The sequence below is a fragment of the Perognathus longimembris genome, chromosome 5 (assembly GCF_023159225.1).
Source record: "Perognathus longimembris pacificus isolate PPM17 chromosome 5, ASM2315922v1, whole genome shotgun sequence".
Lineage (NCBI taxonomy): Eukaryota > Metazoa > Chordata > Mammalia > Rodentia > Heteromyidae > Perognathus > Perognathus longimembris.
The window spans coordinates 18,731,011-18,752,011 of record NC_063165.1 but is presented as its reverse complement, the minus strand read 5'-3'; the positions used below and the strand labels follow the sequence as shown (position 1 = coordinate 18,752,011).

Here is a 21,001-nt window from a genome sequence, read left to right as displayed (position 1 = left end):
CCATCACCATTACAGTCCACTTCTAGCATAGCAGCAGTGCAAAGCAAACTAGAGAGATGATGTTTAAACAAGAAATCAGGATTCCAGTGTATGAGAGACCATTCTTAGGGTGCCCTTTGGAGGAACCTTCATGTCTGACATGGCGAGGAAGTCTCCACTGCCCAGCCAGCCTCCTCCTTAATAATGGAACTTGAAGCTCATCCATTCAAGGAAAGAATCTTTGGAGAATTACTTTTCAATTAGGTAATTAAACCATATCAGATACATAGGTATGTAACATATAAATATATTTATGTTAGTACTTGTTTTTCTTTTGTTCTGTGATACTGGAGATTGAACTGAGTGAGGATCTTATGCATGCTAAGTAAGTACTCCCACATCCCCAGGCTTTTTCTGTCATTTTGCTTTTCAGACAGGGTCTCATACTTTGTTAACTTCTATCATCCTACCTCCACCTACTCTTAGAAGTAGCCGGAATTACAAGCATTTCCCACCACACTTGGCCCCGATACCTCTATTAATCCACTATGTTTTATCCTCATATCTTTAAAATGATAATATTGGGCAATTAGGTTTTATAACCTTATAAATAAGAGTCAGCAATTGAAGCCAAGAGTCCAGAAGTAAAACAATCACATTTGGAATTGAAGAGAAGCTTTCAAAAGTTAAATTAGCATCTTCAGAGTCAAAATATTACATCCATAAAGTCGGTATGGAATGTGGTAAAATAAATTCAACCTGAGAGCAACATAGCTTTTAAGTAATTTAAAGAATTTATGAAGATTGTACAGGTAAGATATAATATACCAGAAGAAATTATCTTAAATGTCCAATAGCAAAAATAGATGGAAATGATAGATAAGAATAAATTAGAGGAACAATCCAGGAAGTTCAGGATGCATACAAAAGAGTTTTCGTAAATGGAAGACAAAATTATCAAGTACATAAGATTCTGAAGCATTTCCCATAACTGAAGAATATGTTATGCCAGTTCCAGCAATCATTCTAGTTTAGAGTAGAGAGACAGAAGATTCCAAGAGTGCACTTTGTGTTACAGAAGAGAACAGGCTAAATAGGAAGGAACAATACAATATCTGATGACTTTGAATATATTCAGAAAAGATTTGCTGATTCTACAAGTTACTGGTAATAAATCAGACTAGTTGCACAGAAAACGAAACATACAGAAAATTATGATACAAGACCCATACACTTAGTGAAAGAAATGAGTAGTAATTGCTTAATGGTAAACATTGTTTACTTGAGAAAACAGAGTGATAACCTATTTTTTAAGAAGGAAATGATGAAAATATGGTTGTGAAATTGAGACATCCCTAATAACTAAAAATATTTAAGACAGAAATCAGGTCTTGGAAATATGAGGCATTGTTTGAAGTACTAAAAATGAAGGAGGAAGTAGCAAGTTTGACAAGAAATGTACTCACTGTCTTACATATGTATGTGCAACCCCTCTGTCACTTTGACAAAATTAAATTTAAAAATATTTTAAGTGTTTATTACTGAATTATTAACAATGTTTTAACATTAAAGTATTATAAAGAAGCTTAGGATGCTAAGGGCTGATTATTTTGTTTTGTTTTGTTTTAAACATGATTGTTGCAAAGGAAGAAGTCCTTAATTAGCCATACATTTTAGACGTAGTTGTGTATCCATGTAGACTGAATTGGTAACTGATTTAATACAGAAATTTACTCATAACAAAGTGACAAGCACAGATCTTTATGTACAATTAATTTGGAGGGTCCAAAATATGTACATAGTTCTTGGTCAATAGTTATATTTGTTTATCTCCGGGTTTTACACTGGAGTTTTATATAGTAATAGACATGTGTATTTCAAAGCACTTCTTCCATCACGTCCATAAAACCTTTCTGTTTGAAAGGCATTGGGTTCTATTGCAATTCTTGGGTCAGTCATTGCAACAGCTCATTTTGTTTTCTAGTCTCCCAGTTCTTCAATATCTTTTAGCATTCTTCTTATACCCTGTATAGTTTTCTCCTAAGCTTGCTTTTTCGTATTTTTATCAAATACAACTAATAGTTGTTACATGCTAAAAACTGTTTACTAATCTCTTCCACCAAACTGGCAGCTTTATAAGACAGACAAACAGACTGACATACTGACACTTCACTTATTTTAAGAACAACCCTTCTGCTGCAAAATCTCAAAAGATTCCTACACCAAAAATAATTTATTATCCATTAAATATCAAAATGAAACTTCACTTAGTGATCCAAGCTGAAGGAGAAATTCAACAACCATTTCAATGTTGGTAGGCATTATACAAAGGAAATAGGAACTGTAAAACTAGCTGTTAAATATTCTAACCTAGATACATCCTGTGTCATTTTACCCCATGCCCTCAAATAATTGCTCAGAACTGTGCATTCAGTTGCGTCAACCACAGGGTTGTAACTTCATCATGCACCTGGAAGTTGATAGAACTTGGAATTCTTTGGCTACCAGTGCTATCTATCAATTACCATATGGCTCCTCAGGACATCATAAAGTTAATATGATGCTAAAATTATGTGAGTTACATTGATCTCTTTTTTTTGTCTATTGCTATACAGAAATGATGGCCATGAAAGAGGCAGGTTCTGCTCTTGGTAGAATGATAAGCCATAATTGTCTTTGTCTAATGCATGATAAAACTCTGTACATTGTCCAAAACTGAACATCTTATGTGTGTGGCTAGTCAGGTACAGTACTGTACTTTTGAGAATATTCCTTTAAGATCTTCATATTCATCGTGTTTAGGTCGCTGTTTGTTCTGGAGCCTATGTACTCACCAGAGAATCTTTGGCAGTTTCCCAAACATTGCATGCTCAGCTGTTGAATAATGTGCTGCACCTCCCACTACGGTACTTTGAAGCCAGTCCCATAGGCCAGATCATCAGTCCGTTCAGCAAGGTAAGGGAAAATTGCTTTATGAAATAACTTACCTAAAGTTGATGACACCCATGTGATTCTTTAAGCTCTCATGGATAAAAATATCATCTTAAAATGTATGCATTGTGTTGAGCACTTATTTATTTTTCAACTTAATAATATTAGAACAATAGGCAATATACCTTAGGATGATATCTTTAAGCATATAAGTGAAAGAACCCTTAAAATTGCTTAAAGACTTCAAAAAGACGTCTTTTTTGATGTTTGTAACTCTAATTCTCACATATAGTTAGTTTGATAATCACTAGCTAGGAATAAAATTGGAAAACAAACCAAGTCTATATAGAAATAACTGACTTTAAAGATATTGTTCCTGTAGTAAAATCTCATATAGTGAAGAGTGTAGATGAAGATTTTTTAGAGTTCTCTTACTTCCTGTAAGAGTTTCCTCATTATATTTGCTAGCGTGGTTACTATATGTCCAGATTTTCTGCCTAATATAAAGAATGTCAAACAACTCCTTAACTTTAAATTTCTTGTCTCCACAATATTAAAATAAAAATAAATGGCCAAAATAGTTGATAATGACAATCTGAAGTTTTATTTTTAACATAGTATACCCCAAAATGTTTCCCAACTATAAACAATGCAAAATCAATTAAATGTTTAAGTAAAAATAATGTATGTATATATCATTGGTTAGATTCTTTCATTTAACGAGTTAAATGTTCAGTCATGTTTAGAACTTGATGGATATTTCTTGATAGTAGGTACTGACTATTGGCCATTTAACAGCAGTATAAAGGTAAAAATTTCCATAACTGTGTTGTAATTGTACTGTCTACAATTTTTTTAAACTGTTCTAAGGAGGAACTGGTTTCCTTAGCGAGTACCAAAGAAATCTCATAAAACTGGAGAGTAGAAGTCCAAAAATCAAGGCAAAGGTGGATTGGTTCCTTCCTTGGGGAAGCTGCTAGAAGGATGTGTCATCTGCTTTGAGCTTCTTCCTATGTTCTGTTGGCTTACAGACCCAGATATTTTCCTTGGCTTGTAGACAAATCACACTAACTTTTGCCATTGTCCTCACATGATATTCTCCCTCTATTTATATCTCCTTTGCTGTCTCAGACTGGTACTCAATATATGACTTCGTGTCTACCCTAAATCCACAATGAGTTCGTCTTTCCCAAACAAGGTCACATTCACAACTGACTGGGGAGTTCAGTTTTGGAACAACTTTTATTTTGTAAGTGGGGATCACTATAAAACTCATAGAGAAATTTCTGACACATCTTTCCAATATCTCCTTCTGTCTGTTAATTAGCGACACTACATGGCAAACTCTAGGCAAATCTGGTGGCTGTCAGGAACGTTTCATTCTCCCGTCATTTCCCATTTCACGAAGACTTTACCGGGAGTCTCCACTATTTGAGCATTTGGAGATGAACATAGGTTCATCCGGCAAAACAAAGACATGATGAATGAGAATTTAGTCTGTTTCTTTGATAATGTAATTTCAAACAGGTAAGTTATTAAATATACCATTTCATCTAGTGTTCCTTTTCTTTGACTTTTTAATTCTTATAAAATTTTAAAACAAAATTTTGCAAAAATACGCATTGCACCTGAATTTTTTCCTGCACCTATATGACTCATGCATATATTCTATTATTACAGGTGGCTGTTAGGCTTGAATTTCTTGGCAACTTCATGTTACTCTTTGCTGCATTGCTTCCTGAGCTGGCATCCAGTTCCACTCAGTAATCATTGGTTTGTCTATATCTTATGCCCTAAATGTAAGTAATAATGCTTTTTGAGGTACCGGTGTGTTTATAATCTGATTAATTAATCATTGTCCATTTAATATCTGAATTATAGATTGCATACGCTAATTAGGAGTAAATTGTAGAATTCTCTGGAGATTTCTTCTCTTTTTGTAGTAGTCTGAAGCTGGCTCAGTAGTTTTCAGTTCAATCATAAAACCAATCAGTTGATGTTATCGACTGAGCCCTGACAAACAGGAACTTTCTGTTTTATGTCTACTCAGATGTTTCCTATTTCTATATAGTTACAGATTTATAAAGTGTTGTGAGGAAGAATCTTTCTCTACCATGACTGGTTTGTTTGTTTTGCCTACCAAAGAAGGAGATGGTTTATTTTTAGAAATAAAGCATTTTTCATGGGCCTATACAAAATGAAACTTATAAATGGGTTTATTTTAAATGTGTTAGTTTTTATGATTTGCCTTTATATAAAAACAGTATTTTCTTGGAATATCAGTTTTTTTCACTTTATATACCTCAGTGTTGAATCAGCTGGTATATAGTCATGAGTAGAATGATGGTTTGTAGTACTAACAATATTTTGGTGGAATCTTTCATTACACATTTTTATGCAAGAGAAAAAAATGTGTATCTGAATCATTTTTCAGATTTGAAGTGTACAATTTCAGTTATTTATCCTTCAAAATGAATTCAATTAAAATACACATCTTTTTTGAGGTCCCATCAGTCTTTCCTCTTCTCTTTTCCTATTTAATCTTGTATGTACGAGACTTGCTTCATTTACTAAAGGAATGTGTGAAAATTGTCTTCACAATAAAACCCTATAATGGTCTAAAATCTCCTCCAACTAGACTGTATGCTATTTGAAATGTCCTGACTTTACAATGTTTGAAGTGGTTGTAATATTGAGTAACTATCTGTTGAACCCATTCATGAAAAGTTAAGTTTCATGAAACAAATAATAAAAAAAAAGTTGGTTGGTTTCTTTTTTTGTCTACTTTCTATGTGACCAAGGTTACCTAGTTTTTATTTATAAAATGACTAGTTGGAGCTTAGAAATCAGTTGCCCTGAGACAGTAACCTGTCATTCATATCAGTGCAACACACAGCAAAAATGAATAGTATATGTAAAATAGTTCATGACTGGGAATGTGTGACATTGGAGGGCAACTGGGAAGTAGGCTTTCATACTAAGATGACTACAGTTATCATTCTCTCCAAACACTATTTATGCAACGTTTTGTAGGCACCACAGTATATTGGACTATGTGACCTCATAGTGATTTTATGGTGGTAATAGCTTTGATTTTATAGACCTTATAGACACAAATTGTTGCTGGCCAAGCCTCATACCATCTTGAAAATTACTTCCTTCATATATTTTTTACTGATTTCTTTTAGTTGCTATAGGCAGGAGGAAAAATCAGTTCCTTTTTCAATGTAAGTAAAAGTACAAAGACAACTTGACTAAATGCTTAATCGTGTGATAAAAGTCCTAAGATACAAAGCAAAATTAAAAAAAAATAAGGAAAATAAAGAACAAAGTATAAACAACAAAAGTGCTTTTTATTTCCATGTAGAAGGAAGCACCAGTGTAGACAGAACACAGTTGGGAAGTCACCACTGAACTGCTCCTACTTTTCTCAGAACCATGTCCAGCATGTCTGTTGCCTAGTGGTTGAAAACCTACTACTCTTATCTGCACCTTCACATGTACCTTCCAAGAAAAATGGTGAGGGAGACATCTGTATACTTCATAGTTTTTAAACATACTGTGCTTCTATCCAGCATATTTATTTACTGCTCACAGTATGTTACGTAACTATTTACAGCTGAAATGAAAGCAAGTTTTTAAAGGGATATTGTTACTCCAAAAAATGCATGTGTATATTCTGAAAGTAACCCTAAATACAACATATTTATATGCAACATATTTCCAACCATGCCAAACTTTAATCAAAATTAATGACTAAGATCTGGTTTTCATTACACAAGCCACATGAAAGGCTGCCTCACTGAAGGTCTGTAGATGATAAATACAAATGTCACTATTATTTCCTCATTTAATTGAATCCTTCAAAAGGGCATTTTAATAGCTATGGAGGGGCTAGGAATGTGGCTTAGCGGTAGAGTGCTTGCCTAGCATACATGAAGCCCTGGGTTGGATTCCTCAGCACCACATAAACAGAAAAAGCCAGAAATGGCGCTATAGCTCAAAAGAAGCCAGGGATAGTGCTCAGGCCTGGAGTCCAAGCCTCAACACTGGCAAAAGCAAACTAACAAAATAAATAAATCAATCAAATAACCATGAAAAAAAATCCCAGGAGACAGTCAAGGAAGGGATCAAGTCTATTGTCTTTAAAGGCTCATTTTAAGACATTAATCAAAAGAATTTCTTAAAAGGGGAAAATATATATACTGAATTTTTGCTCAAAAGAAATTTCATAAACTTTATTACAAAATCAAAAGCATGTAACAATCAGAGGATGACATTAGTAGGTTATATAACTGTACAGATCAAATTAGCTACTGACTCCCAGCACTAAAGGCAGAAGCCATGAGTTGGTATTCAGAATTCTAAAGATACTGTTTGTGTGATACAGGAACTGCCTCCTTGTAACTAGTGAAGTATGTGTGTCAAAAGCTCCAGTCAGGATGCAGGCAATGAGCATGTGCAGAACAAAGAAGCATATAGAGAGTTTTGGTATTCAATCGGCTCTATTCTTTGTATTTTATCCACACTAAGAATGTATACAATTTTTTTTTTGATGATTCTGTCTTCTTTTCTTCACGCATGGTATATTCAAGTGTCTATCTTTGGGGTGGGGGGATGTGGTACAGAACTGCAGGGAAAAAGGGTGAAAAAAATTGAAGCAGTAGAACTTATTGGACAATGATGAAAGTGAACGATGTAGCTTCCGAGTGGAGATGGGAGGGAGGGATTGGGAGAGTGAAGGAAGCAAGGACACTGAAAGAAAGGAAATATAGTCATTACCTGACCCATGTAATTGTAATGTATATCACCTTTACAACAACAATAATTGTTTTAAAAATGTGTACTCTAACAAGGTAACAAACAGTACAAGAAATGTATCCAATGCCTAACGTATGAAACTGTAACCTCTCTGTACATCAGTTTTATAATAAAAACTTTAAAAAAAATGTGTACTCTACCTAGCTTTGAATGGAAAATAAGGTATCCAGTTTAAAAAGCAAACTGTAAAATGGTATTTATTTACATTATATTGTAAATTAATGTATACACACAAATTTCAGAGGCACAATCTCTTCTGCACAATGACAAATATCCAGTACATATCATACAGTAAGATCTGTTGTAACAATCAGTGGTTTGAGTGAAAACACAGTACCGAAACATTCCTGAAACAAAAATAAATTACTCATTCACATATTCTAATCATACAAGACACTGGGTATTTTTAAAGTTACATACTTCAAAGACCACTAGCCAACATAGAACTCAAAAGCTTCTTTTATGAAAACTTCAGATTGTTATTCATAAATGATCCTTTTTCAGGATGCATTCTTATATTTTATATAAACAACACGGATGATAAGATTATGTGTATATATAAGTCTCTAAAGAATTACTGAAGATAGAAATTCCCTCATTTATTTAAAAAGGATGTAGCTATATTAGAGAATATGCTAAACCATTGCCACAAAATTCCAACACTGCCATTCTATTTTTTTTTTTTTTTTTTTTTTGCCAGTCCTGGGCCTTGGACTCAGGGCCTGAGCACTGTCCCTGGCTTCTTCCCGCTCAAGGCTAGCACTCCGCCACTTGAGCCACAGCGCCGCTTCTGGCCGTTTTCTGTATATGTGGTGCTGGGGAATCGAACCTAGGGCCTCGTGTATCCGAGGCAGGCACTCTTGCCACTAGGCTATATCCCCAGCCCTGCCATTCTATTTTTGACACAAATTTAATTCCCAATTTTTGTATGAGATTAGCTGCCATCTTTTACAAAACATGTCCTTTAAAAGTGCCAGTAGTTAACAATCTTGAACCACACCAAAATACCTGACCAAGGCAAGCTTTTTAAAAATTATTAAATGCTTCATAGTAAAGCTGATACTGTATGTGGAGATTGAGATAATTCAACACTTTCTCTCCAAGACACTTTTTTAATCTTAAAAATCTATTAATAAAGACTTATATGAAGTCCAAGGGAGCACTTGAGTATCTTCATAATGCAGTGAAGGAGTCATCTTTGGCATTTCTCCATTAGTTCTAGAATAAAACAGTTCCTACTTTTCCTATCAATCTACTACAGACATTTTCTGTACACAGAAAGTATTTGATTGAAATTTGCAATTTTACTGCTGAGAAAATTTTTACATTTTCCTTTTCAGACCTATTAAAAATAATAATTTTATTCATCATTACACTATGAGAATCTGAAATATTTCCATGTCGAAATAAGTTTACTTAGTTCTCTTTCAGTAACCGAAAATTTAACAGCCTTTCATGTTCAACACTAGATAAAGCAGATACACTAACAAAAGGATTGACCAGAACAATTTTCAATATGAAGCATGTCTCTATTAAGGAAAAAAATGCAAATATCTTCAAATAATATGGACATCACTGAAACTTAATGACTATATTTACTTCTTGGTCCTTGTGGCTTCTCTTAGAGGATCAAAAATGCAAAACAAATACATTAATAGGTCACTTACCTCAGGAAAAGGTTTCCACACTGCCAGTTCCACATTACCTTTATTTCTAATCTTCACAAAGGCATGATTTTACCACATGCTAAATTTATAGCTGAAAATAGTCCAATTTTGTAATTATTTTAAAAATATAATGAAGTAATACAGCTCTTACAATTGGGCACATTTTCTTCATTCAAAATCACATATGGTTAAAAATATTTTAGTAAAGCTCCATCAAATAATATGGAAGCTTAACATTTTTTTTTTCCAGGACATATAGAAACAGAACTGAAGAAATAAAAATACAACAGAAGGTAATGAATGCTGCAAGGATTATGGATAACCAAAGAAATAGTGATGACTTTAATATGACATTAACACATTAGATGTAATTAATATCCACCCACTAGACAGAACTGTGGAAATCCAAGCAAAGAACAATGCACAGGAGATGAAGGAACTATAATACAAATTAGGGTTTCCACTAGCAGGCATAGAGAAATTTGAATAAATTGATAGCTATCTTAGAAAGAAAGCAAACTGATCTGGAGAATGTAGCCCATAAGAATGAGACATGTAATGGGTTACTGAGTGTGTCAAACTACCTTTGTCATATGGCAGTTACTGAGTCTTGTATATGCAACTTAATAATACTGCTCTCTCCCAGTCAATGTAAATACATGACATCAACACTGTCCTTCAAGTACAGGTCCAGCTACCAGCTCTTACTAACACAATTCATTAAGAACTGAGAATCTTAGAATTGGCACTCTTAGAGTTTATAGAACACAATGTTAAGTGCATGTGGTTACATACTTCCAAAATCTAGAAGATATAGCCACCAGTGCTATTACTTCAACTCCTAATCACTTGAGTATTTGTGGGAATGACACTTCTCCAAGATTAAACAGGATCAATTTGGTCACATTCTCAATTCTCAATCAAAATACTATGTAAAAGTTTCCTGTATGGAAATGTTGCTTTCTAGGTAAATCTGTGAGAACCTTCCATTTTAGACAGAGGCAGTCTGATAACAAGAAGAGATGATCAGACAAGATGACAAATGATCATCATTCCTTCTGCATTTAGTTGAAGTTAGTTTTTTGTAAATGCTTATTGGGAATTTCTAAAGCACTGACTTGGAGCGGCCAAGAGCCTCCATCAATCCCTGCTTGGATAGCCACTCCTGTCACTACAGCCAAGTCAGGGTCTACGGATGTGTTGGGATCCTTCCCGAAGAACTCCTGAATGACCTGGCGGATTCTCGGAATACGAGTAGAGCCCCCAACCAAAACCACCTCATCAATCTCAGTCCTGTCCAGGTGGCCCTCCTTTAATACTTGCCGGATAGGCACGAGTATTTTCTGAAAGAGATCTTCATTAAGGGTATCAAAGAGCTTCCGAGATATCTCTGTTTCAAACAAAACCTGGCTTTTCCCATGTTCCTTTTTAGAAAGGCCAGGGGTAAGCAGTTTGCTCACACGGGTTCCGTCCACTGGGGTAAGAAGGGCCTGGGGTAGCTCAGTGTCACCAGGTTCCTTTTGGTCCTTTTCTTCCACGGTTAGTAATACTGACATCTTGGCAGACTGTTGAAGAGTCAGATTTAATTTGACCATTTCCACAGCTTGTCTCAATCTGTGAATTTCCTCCTTCCTAGAGGGAATGAAGCCATATGTTTGGTAGATCTGCTTATATAAGTACTGAAGCAGCCTTTGATTGAAGTCTTGTCCTCCAAGTTTATTGTTTCCTGAGTGGACAATAACAAAAGTTTCTGAATTATACTTATGTATGTGTAATTGTGTGTATATATACACATCTGTATATGTACAAAAATGATATTCTAAGAATAACAATTCCCATATGTTAAGATTTGTTTCATAGACAGATTAAAAGCAGTGTACATTAAAGCTGGACTCACTGGACAAGTGTTTTGCTTTTTGTTTTTTGTTTGTATTTTTGCCATTCCTGGAGCTTGAACTCAGGGCCTATGCACTGTCCCTAGCAGTGCCAGTTCTGGCTTTATATATATATGTGATGCTGAGGAATCGAACCCAGGGCTTCATGTACACAAAGCAAACACTCTACAACTAGGTCATATTCCCTTCCTGTGGACACATGTTTTTTAACTACAGGTACTTGGTAGGCAGAAATAGGCTAGTTTGGGCACAAATGGTTAGACCGTATATCAAAGAAGAAGCTGGGACTGGGATATACATATCTAATTTCAGCAATGTGGATGATGGAGGTAAAAGAATCACAGTCCAAGGTCAGTCTAAGCAGAAAGTGCAAGACTCTAACTAGAAAATAATAAAAGTAAAAAGGGCTAGATCTGTGGCTCACATTGTACTGCATTTGCCTAGTAGCACAAAGCCCTGAGTTTAAAGCCCCAAGGGGGAAGGAAAAAATGGAAACAAAAGCTTCACAAAAACAGAACACAGAGTAACTAATATTTTTAAATGACATGAAAGGAAGGTTATCAAATAATTACTTTAACATAGAGACGGAGTTTACAAACACTAAATATCACCACTCTCAACAGGAAAAACTGTACTCTGTAATTAAGAAGTACTACTAATATTTATTTTCATAAAGGCTAAAAATAGGGGGAAATGAGTCCAATGGGAAAGAGCAATATAATACAAATACCCAGAATTTATTTTGACTCATAGTTTGAGTAAAAGAAAAATAATATGGCACAACACTATAATCAATTTCTAATGAAGTCTTCATTTCTCAACCTCAACTGAACAAAACAAAATCTTAAAAAAAAAACAAACTATCAATACTGAGGCCTACAACTTTTATTTGACTTATATGATGCTGACTTTGCTTTTCTTTTTTGACAGGAGTGCATCATTCTTTTATCTGGAGACAATATTTAATAGTTTCAATAGTTGGTTTGTAGGTTCCTTAGAATCTTCCACAGTATATAGCCACGTCATCCATGAGTAAAGAAACATTTGTTTCTTGATGTTTACGCTTTTCCTTTCCTGTACTACTGCAATGTCTTCAACTTTCAACATAATGGGGAATAGAAATGTTTAAAGAGGACATCTTGTCTGTATTCCTGATGTGAAGAGGAGTAACATTTAGTCTTCCATTACTAAAGTAATTATTGCTTTTCTGTTTCAGTCAGCAACTGCAGGGAATTCATTAGATTTTTGATTGTTACATTGACTTTCCATCCCTAGAATACACTTGCCCACCCATTTTTTAACTTAAAAATGTTGCTATAAATATGCAGAGTATTATAAATAGTATGTAACAAAAACTTCAAATAAATCTAATATTCTGAATCAGTCAATTTGCTACCTGTTAGGTATGTGGAAGAACCTCCAACTTCCCTCTGTACCCCTCTTACCAGACATGGCTCGAGTAAGAAACATCCCTCCTTGTTTGTTCAGTAATGACACATCGAGAGTTCCTCCACCCAAGTCTATAACTAAGACATGGAAGACATCAGCCTTGTGGAGACCATATGCCATCGCTGCTGCCGTGGGCTCATTTATTACCCTCAGGATCTTCAGTCCTAAATGTGTGGGAGGGAAGAACAATCAGTGAGATAAAAATGCTCCGTGTTCAACTTTATAGTATGCATACTTCTTCTATAATAGTATTGTTGAGTAAAAATAAGAACAGCTACAAATGATAGAAATGACACAAAGAGAATAACAGTAGGCTTTCCTAAATGATGTCATTACAATTACACCAAAAAAGTAGAATATAAAAGAATAAAAATCCAGGTTTAGTAAAAGAAGTAAACTTTATTAACTCATGTTTTCAAAATATCAAAATTTTTGTATCTACATTCAACTAAGGAACATATGAGAATCAATATAGAGTATAATTAGCATGGAAATGATAATTTTTTATCTTATCTTGAATAGGCAAAAGGCTAAGTTTCCCAGAGCAAAAGTCCTGCTTAGATTAACTCTAACAGTAAAAGAGTAGCTTGAAAAGTAATATGGCATTAGAACATAGAACATTCCAACTGAAGAATTCCTCTAAATAATCTAATACCTTCCTTTTAGGGCTCCAATTTCATTTTTATGTTCTGGTCCCATTAGCCAACTCCTTATCTTCTGACCATCAAATTGCCACTTAGTGACTATGGCACTGGTTGCTTCCTACATATATACACATGGGTAAGAACTCACGTCCTTCAAGTCATTTTAAATGTCATGTTTCCAAGGAGATACTCAACAAGATATTTAAAAACCCACAAGCCCTTCCTCATCCTCTAACCTGGTTATTTTACCCTGTTCTTTCTTCATAGCATGTTACTTCTGATGCACACTCTATCACTGATTCTCAAGCATGAAGAATTCTATCTCCCGGAAACATGGCAATGGAGGTATTTATGACTGTCATCACTTGGTGGGAGAGTGAATATAGGCTATCAATACAGCTAAATATTCTGTATCCAACCCCAATGTCCCTAAAGTAAGGTTAAGAAGCTCTGTGACAACCTCATATTGTATCTTATAGTTTCCCTCTCATTCACACAAAAAAGGATTTATCTATTTCATTTGCTAAGGCATTCAACATTTCAATACTGTTCAAAGAATTTTGTTTCATCTCAGGATTTTTTTGAAAACATAACCTTAACATTAAGGAAATTTTGAAACAAAAGAATGTCTCACTAGATAAATCCCAGTGTCTGGGTCTCTGTCATATGCCTAGTCTAAATTAAAATTTTACATTGTGCTATGTAGCTATAATTATCCTTTACAAACCTACATAACAACCTATCCAATTTGTCTGTCATGAAGGAAGTTTGATTATGTTCCTATGGTTAAATGATTTACACCATACTGAGTCTTACTACTAAAGATTTTCAAGCTTTAACAAAATATCATGTGTTGTTACCTGCAAGGTTGGCAGCCTCAATTGTTGAATTTCTCTGTTTCAGGTCAAACTCTGCTGGTACAGAAATGACAGCATTGGCAACGTTCATTCCTAGATATTCCTCTGCCATTTCCTTTAATTTCAGTAACAGTCGAGAGCCAACATACTCTGGGGAAACGGTGATGGTTTCATTACTTGTCACAGAAAACTCTGCCATCCCATTTTTGTGTAAAACCTGTGAATAAGATTTGAAAAAAAAAAGAGGGATATAAAGTGTGTATGTTCTTCCATACATATATGTCTATAATTATATACATCCAGACTGGCTTTACTCAAATACCTGACAAACGTTAACCTAAGTCATAAACTTCAACCCTTACAACGTTATAAAATTCACTATAATTTATCCAATATATTTACCAAAATTAGATCTAACTAAACACTACACTGTAAAAAATAAAAACCCACATTAGTTTTCTGTAATAGCAGTATAAAATCAATTATAAAGCAAATACCTGGAATGCATAATGTCCTCATTATATGTCTATTAATAAAATAAATGAAGAATACAGGAGACTCCACCCTCCCTCTTTCTAAGAGGACTATGTTCCAAAACCCCTACTGGATGTATTTTCCCTTAAATAAATACTTTGCTGCTTCTCTTTGGCACATCCAAATTGCCACTATCACTACTATTGGGCACTGGGGGCATTAAAAAGTAAAATAAATGTTTCTTGAACATACACAGTAGGAAAGCTCAAGAGTGAATCTCATAATCAAGAAGGGTACTGGGTTATTAGCATGCAGGCAGCATACCCAGATGGGAAAGGATGGTGCAAGATAGCACTGTTACTCAGAATGGTATGCAATTTAAAATTTGTGAATTGTTTAAAGCGTTTTGCAATGTTAATAAAAAAAAAGAACAAAATAAAGCAACCAAGTTTAAAAAAAAATTTGTGAATTGTATATTTCTGGAATTTTATATTTTCAGCCAGTAGTTGACTGTGGGTATGATTAATGTATAAGGAATCTTCTTTTATTTTCCTCTCATGTTTCTGAAAGGAATAGATACCTGAGTGAGATATATAGCTCCTATTAAAAATAACTATCTATTTCACTGTTTTCTTATCAACAAATCATTTACATTCTTTCATGAAAATACATACTGTAGCTTAATATCTTTCTTACTGTGGTTACACAGTAAATAAAATCTGAATTAACTTTAAAGTATATTATCCTAGTTTTTTCAATGTAACAATAATAAAGAAAACTAATCTATTCTAGTAAATTACAGGAATCCCCTCCATACAGTCATTCTGGGCCTTATAGTTAGGTTTCGATCAAGAAAATCTGACCTTCTAATAATTATTTCTGGAAAGTACTTCTAAAAAAATATTTCAAGCTATACAGAGACTACTAATATAAGATACTATTCTGCCAGTACCACCAGAAACAATTTTAAAAAATAAAGTCACTTATAAACTTAAAAACAGTAACAAAATGACTTAGATAAGTAACATATTCAACACTACTAGAGAAATTAGCTTTAAGTTATCTTATCATTAATATTTTAATCCCAAGAAAGAAAAGTAAAAACGAGTGAACCAAGTAACAAACTGCAAGACTAGGAAACAAATTGCTCTCCTTTGTAAATATATTAAAAACTTGAGACTGTTTACAGAGGATTTATCCAATAAGCAGCATTAAAGCAATTATCAAATTACTTTAAAACTAATTCATCTAGAAATGAATTTTGATATTTTAAAAAAATTCTCATCAATATATAGCAAAAGTTCTTCATTGTCATCAAAGAAAACAGAAATATGACAAAAGGAAACAGGTCAAAGGACAAAACCTACTACTAAAAACTTTTCTAAGAAATATGATCTTATTATACTAGAAACTTCTTCTGAGGAGAGTAGTGGGGATTAAACTCAAAGCCTTAGGTTTGCTAAGCAAGTGCTCTAACACTTTAGTCACGTCTGTAGTCCTCTTGCTTACAGATTATTTTTCAGATAGGGTCTCTTGCTTTTGCCTAGGGTCCTCCTACTGCCTCTCAAGTGGCTGGAATTGCGAGCCTGTATTACCATATCTGTCTTAGAAATAAAAATTGAATACATAATGCATTTTTTCGCTCATCAAATGCTAGACATGCCTGGTGCTGGTGGCTCACATTTGTAATCCTCGCTACCCAGGAGGCTGAGATATGAGGGCTGTAATTCAAAACCAGCCAGGGCAGAAAACTTCCTGTGAGATTCTTATTTACAAGTAACCACTCAAACATTGGAGCTGTTGCTTAGGTGGTAAAGCACTATGCCTTGAGTACAAAGAGGCTCAGGGACAGTGTCCAGGGCCCCGAGTTCAAGCCCCCCCCCCAAATAAACAAACAAACAAAACAAAAACAAAAAGGCAGAAATTAGTAGATACAGACTCACTCTAAAAAAAATGCTTAAGAACACATCATCTTTCTTGTGCACAATCTTAACAATATAAATCAAAATCTTTAAAGGTATTTACACTTTCAATCTATTAATGCTACCTGTAGAATTCAAATCATGCAGTTTTCAGAAGTATGTAAAGATATGCATACAAGAATATTTGCTAAACATAAAAAATCAGTGGGATACTAAATGTGCAGATAGAGACTGATCAATTAAGGTGAAAGTCATCATCATACATAGCTATTAACAATACTGATGTGATCCTACTAACTGAAATATTGTCAAACTTAGTCAGAAAAAAACATATCTAGCAATCAGATCTCTTCATATAAATACAGGATATACATACTCATACACAGATACCTATATGTAGCACATAGAAGTTACTATCCTTGCTAATACTTTTGAATTGTTAACCACATATTCTCAAGATGCAAAAGCAGGAATACAAATAAGACATAGGTCTGATTGTCATCTTAAAGCAGTGGGTTACTTCATCTAGGCGCTGCCCTGGAATTCCCTAAGATACCATAACATCAATAAAGATTAAGCCAGTTAAGATATAATGGTTTGCAATGTGAAGCCAGCACATAAATTGGAAGTATATGAGGAAAGAGCATTAATATAGACTTCAGATATCTTACCTTAAATGGGTATCTGCCAATTTCAGCCTCCAGCTCTTCTGGGGTGAAAATCTTACCTATGAATCTTTTGGCATCATATATTGTATTTTGAGGATTTGAATCTGCAAGCTCTAAGCTTTCATATCCCACATATACATCATTGTCCGTAAAGGACACCATGCTGGGTATACTGATGTGCCCATTTTCATCTGGAATCACCTTTACTTTTCCCGTGCCAGGATAAAACACCCCAACAGAGCAATAGGTGGTACCTAGGTCAATGCCAATCACTTTTGGAGTAGGCAATGGTAAATACTGTTGTGCCAAATAGCCAGCCAACAGGAGAGTCAAAACAGCTGATCCTGGAAATAAGCCAAATAAAAGATACATCTTATCAAACTACAATGTTTATTTACTACTTAAAAAGTCTCTTTCTAATATTGTTCTTTAAAACAAGAGTAAACATTTCCATCTATAAAATCTTACTTTATAGGAATAATAATATTTCTTTTAGACATTACATTTTTCATAGGACACAATGCTTATAATTAAAGGAATAACAGAAGCAAACGCAAAAAACAAAAGACAAAAAAGCTCTACATTTGTGTAGTCACTAATGGTAATAAAACAAAATGTTCAGTGATTGTGTTGATTCTCACAGAAAACACCATGCAACTGAAACAAAAGCTAACAGAATCCAATTTTCTGGATCTATAAGTATGTAAATTTTAAAGCTTTATGAATAATTTTATTTTTCATCAATAAAATCAAGTTCCATTAATGAAATTCTCACAGCAAAGGCTTTGTCACTATAATGCTAAAACTCTTTATCCACTATAGCCTTCTCCCAAGAAAAGGGATAAAATAGATACAACGATTTTTAAAAATCGCTGAGATGTTAAACTGTCCCTTTAGAACAGAGCCCAGGTCATGTTTTATGTATTCAAACATGAATTGACGACAGAGAGGTAATATTTAGAGGAAAAAGTAAAAAACTGAATAGCTCTGCTGTCATTGAGTATCAAGCTCCCTGAAGGCAAATTTTGGACATTATTCTATTTTCCACACCAGCTAGAGATGAGCAGCAATCACTTAAGGAGAAAACCAAATATATATATATATATATATATATATATATATACATATACATATATATATAAAAACAAACAAACAAGGGAAGCATACTGTAAACAAAGAAGAAAAGCAGCGCTCTGAATTTAGGATCAATCAGAAAGATTCTATTCATGTCTGTTTATACCCCCGTTATATGCAACCCCAAACCTCAATTTGATCTGCACTGATAACTGATCTGCATCAAGACCTGATTCAAGGAAATGAAAAATCAATCTTTAACTCCCACTCTTCAGTTCGATCCACAAGCACATTTCAGAACCATTTCATCACCTTCTAGGCTGAAGGTACATTCCCGAACTAGATTTAGGGGAAAGAGTATGAGGGGTTAGACGTCAAAGAGGCCTACAATCCCTCCAAAGACCAGGCCTCAGCACCCCCTAAAGTCCAGAGCTCGGGATGCAGCGGGACCCCTGCCTCCACAAAGGGGTCCTGAAGGTAAGTGCACGCCCTCGCAGCACCCCTAAAGACCCAAATGCGGTCAACAATCCCAGCCGGAGGTTAGATTGGTAAAATGGCATCCCCAAACGCGAGGTCCCAGCGGTCCTAACAAGGACCCCGTTCAGAGGCGCTCCCCCCTCCCCCACTCCGGCTCCGAACAAAAACAGTCAGCCTTCAAAAACACTTTTCTGGCATTCCTCCCGCTGGGGAAGCTGGATTCCGAGCGTGAGAGAACTATCCTTAGTGGCAGTAATCTCCCCAGACCGCCCGGACGACTGCCACAATGACAGGGAGCCCCAGTGCACTGACCTAAGATCGTCATCTCTCTGGCCATTACAATCCCGCCGAAGAGGCTTGGGATGACTGTACTAGACGCAAAGCGCCGCCTCCACGCCGCCCGCTCTCTCTTAGCCTCCTGGGAAATGTAGTCCAGTTTCTCTCAAGTACTTACCACTCCAACCGCAATAGACTTCAACTACCGTGAGTCCACGGGGCCCAAGATCCCTCATTTCAGCCACTGACAGTGACGAAAGAGACTCACTGAATGACGAACCAATCAGGCTGAGGTGAAGGGAAACGGGGGTATTAAAAAAAAAAAAAAAGTGTATATAATCAAACGTGCGGCGCCTCAAGCTACTTAGAGGTAGTTTCTTTAGCCACGCCTCTCCGCTGTGTGTACTGGGAAATGTAGTCCCACTCTGTTCATTTGTGGAAAGGAGAGGGAAAGGATAAAGATGCTTTAGGCTGTTGTGTTCTTTGAGGGTTCCCTAAGCAGGCCGGGGGCCGAACTTCATTCTTTGGTTCTACTTCCTTTTAAAGCGAGTTCCTTTCCCTTCGATCTTATTCATTCCAAGCAATGACCAGAGTGAGGCCTTGTGCATTGTACTGCAGACAACTCTGAAACTCCCAAAAGGACCTTGGCCAGTACTTTTGTTTGAATAATTAATTCATATACTCATCCTTGGATGTGCTTTGTCTAAAAGTTCAGGGACACATTTTTCTTCTATTACTATTAATAAAAAATACAATTGAAAACAAAAGCCAAACCTGTTGTCAGTAAGTGAATTTGCTGTTGGCCTATTGGCTATTGGTGTAAGAGCTGGTCAGGAGTGTGTGTGTGTGTGTGGGGGGGGGGGGGGTCCTAGTTGTCTGTGACAGTCCTAGGGGCTTGAGTTCAGAGCCTGATCTCTGTCTTTAAACTTTTTTGCTTAGGGAATACTCTACCATATATTTCACAGCTCAACTTTTTGCTTTATCATAGTTGATTGGAGATAGAGTGTCAAGAACCCCATGGCTTCTCTGGCTAGCTTCCAGCTAGAATCCTCAGATCTCAGCCTCCTTAGTAGCTCCAGATTTCATGTGTGAGCCACTGGCACTTGGCCTTCCTACCTGATTTTTAAAGTATATGTGGTGTACATATACAGAATATGATGTACATATACAGAATTATGACCACTGTGAAGTAATTATAATCCATTTTGTGTGTTTTGAAAAAAATTTATGTGAAATATGAAAATTATATTGGTCCATAGTGATTTCTAGTCTCTAAAGTGAAAACAGATCTTTAACTGAAACATTCAATGCAGATAATAGGTATAATGACAATTTGTACAACTATTATTGAACAGCTACTACATGTTAAGCACAGTAATATTAATAACAAAGAAAGGAAACAAGGCACAGATGTAACTTCATATGCCATTATTACAGTGTGGACAGAGGGAAGAAACTGAATTGAAAAAAGTCTATCATTTTGTCATTTGTTATGTTGGTTCTGGGGCTTGAATATAGGGCCAGGTTAGTGCTCTGCCACTTAAGCCACAGCTCTACTTCTGGCTTCTGGGTAACTACTGGAGAGAAGAGTCTCAAATACTATCCTGTCAGGGCTGTCTTCATATCAAACAAAATGTGAAATTTATAGAAGTACATTTAAAAATAGAAGAAACAAACTTTCAAACCAGCTTAAAGCTATAACAATACATTTAAGTGAATGAAAAGATAGTACATTCTTGGGTAGCAAAATTCATTGAATTCATTATAAAAACATTTACTCATTAAAAGTAGAGGCTACTATTACACTGTATCTCATCCAGATCCATTTCCACCCATTTCTCATTACATGGAAGAAAATGAGGGATAT

At 35.3% G+C, this 21,001-nt stretch overlaps 1 protein-coding gene across 1 annotated transcript; it reads right to left on the bottom strand.

The window, feature by feature from the left end:
- Positions 1-8,975: 8,975 nt before the first annotated feature.
- Hspa13 (heat shock protein family A (Hsp70) member 13) lies at positions 8,976-19,256 on the bottom strand. Its single transcript, XM_048346410.1, has 5 exons — positions 19,171-19,256; positions 17,311-17,651; positions 14,247-14,460; positions 12,739-12,906; positions 8,976-11,124 (listed from the first exon to the last, which is right to left on the bottom strand). The coding sequence occupies exons 1-5, from the start codon at positions 19,193-19,195 to the stop codon at positions 10,463-10,465; spliced, it is 1,410 nt and encodes a 469-aa protein (XP_048202367.1). The 5' UTR covers positions 19,196-19,256; the 3' UTR covers positions 8,976-10,462.
- Between the last annotated feature and the right edge of the window lie 1,745 nt (positions 19,257-21,001).

Bases quoted from the DNA above. Each gene is read 5' to 3' on its own strand.
- Hspa13 (XM_048346410.1), bottom strand. From the start codon at position 19,195: ATGGCCAGAGAGATGACGATCTTAG. The intron at 14,461-17,310 runs GTAAGATATCTG...TCTTATTCACAG, and splicing joins TTGGCAGATACCCATTTAAG to GTTTTACACAAAAATGGGAT. The intron at 11,125-12,738 runs GTAAGAGGGGTA...TTGTCCACTCAG, and splicing joins TCTTACTCGAGCCATGTCTG to GAAACAATAAACTTGGAGGA.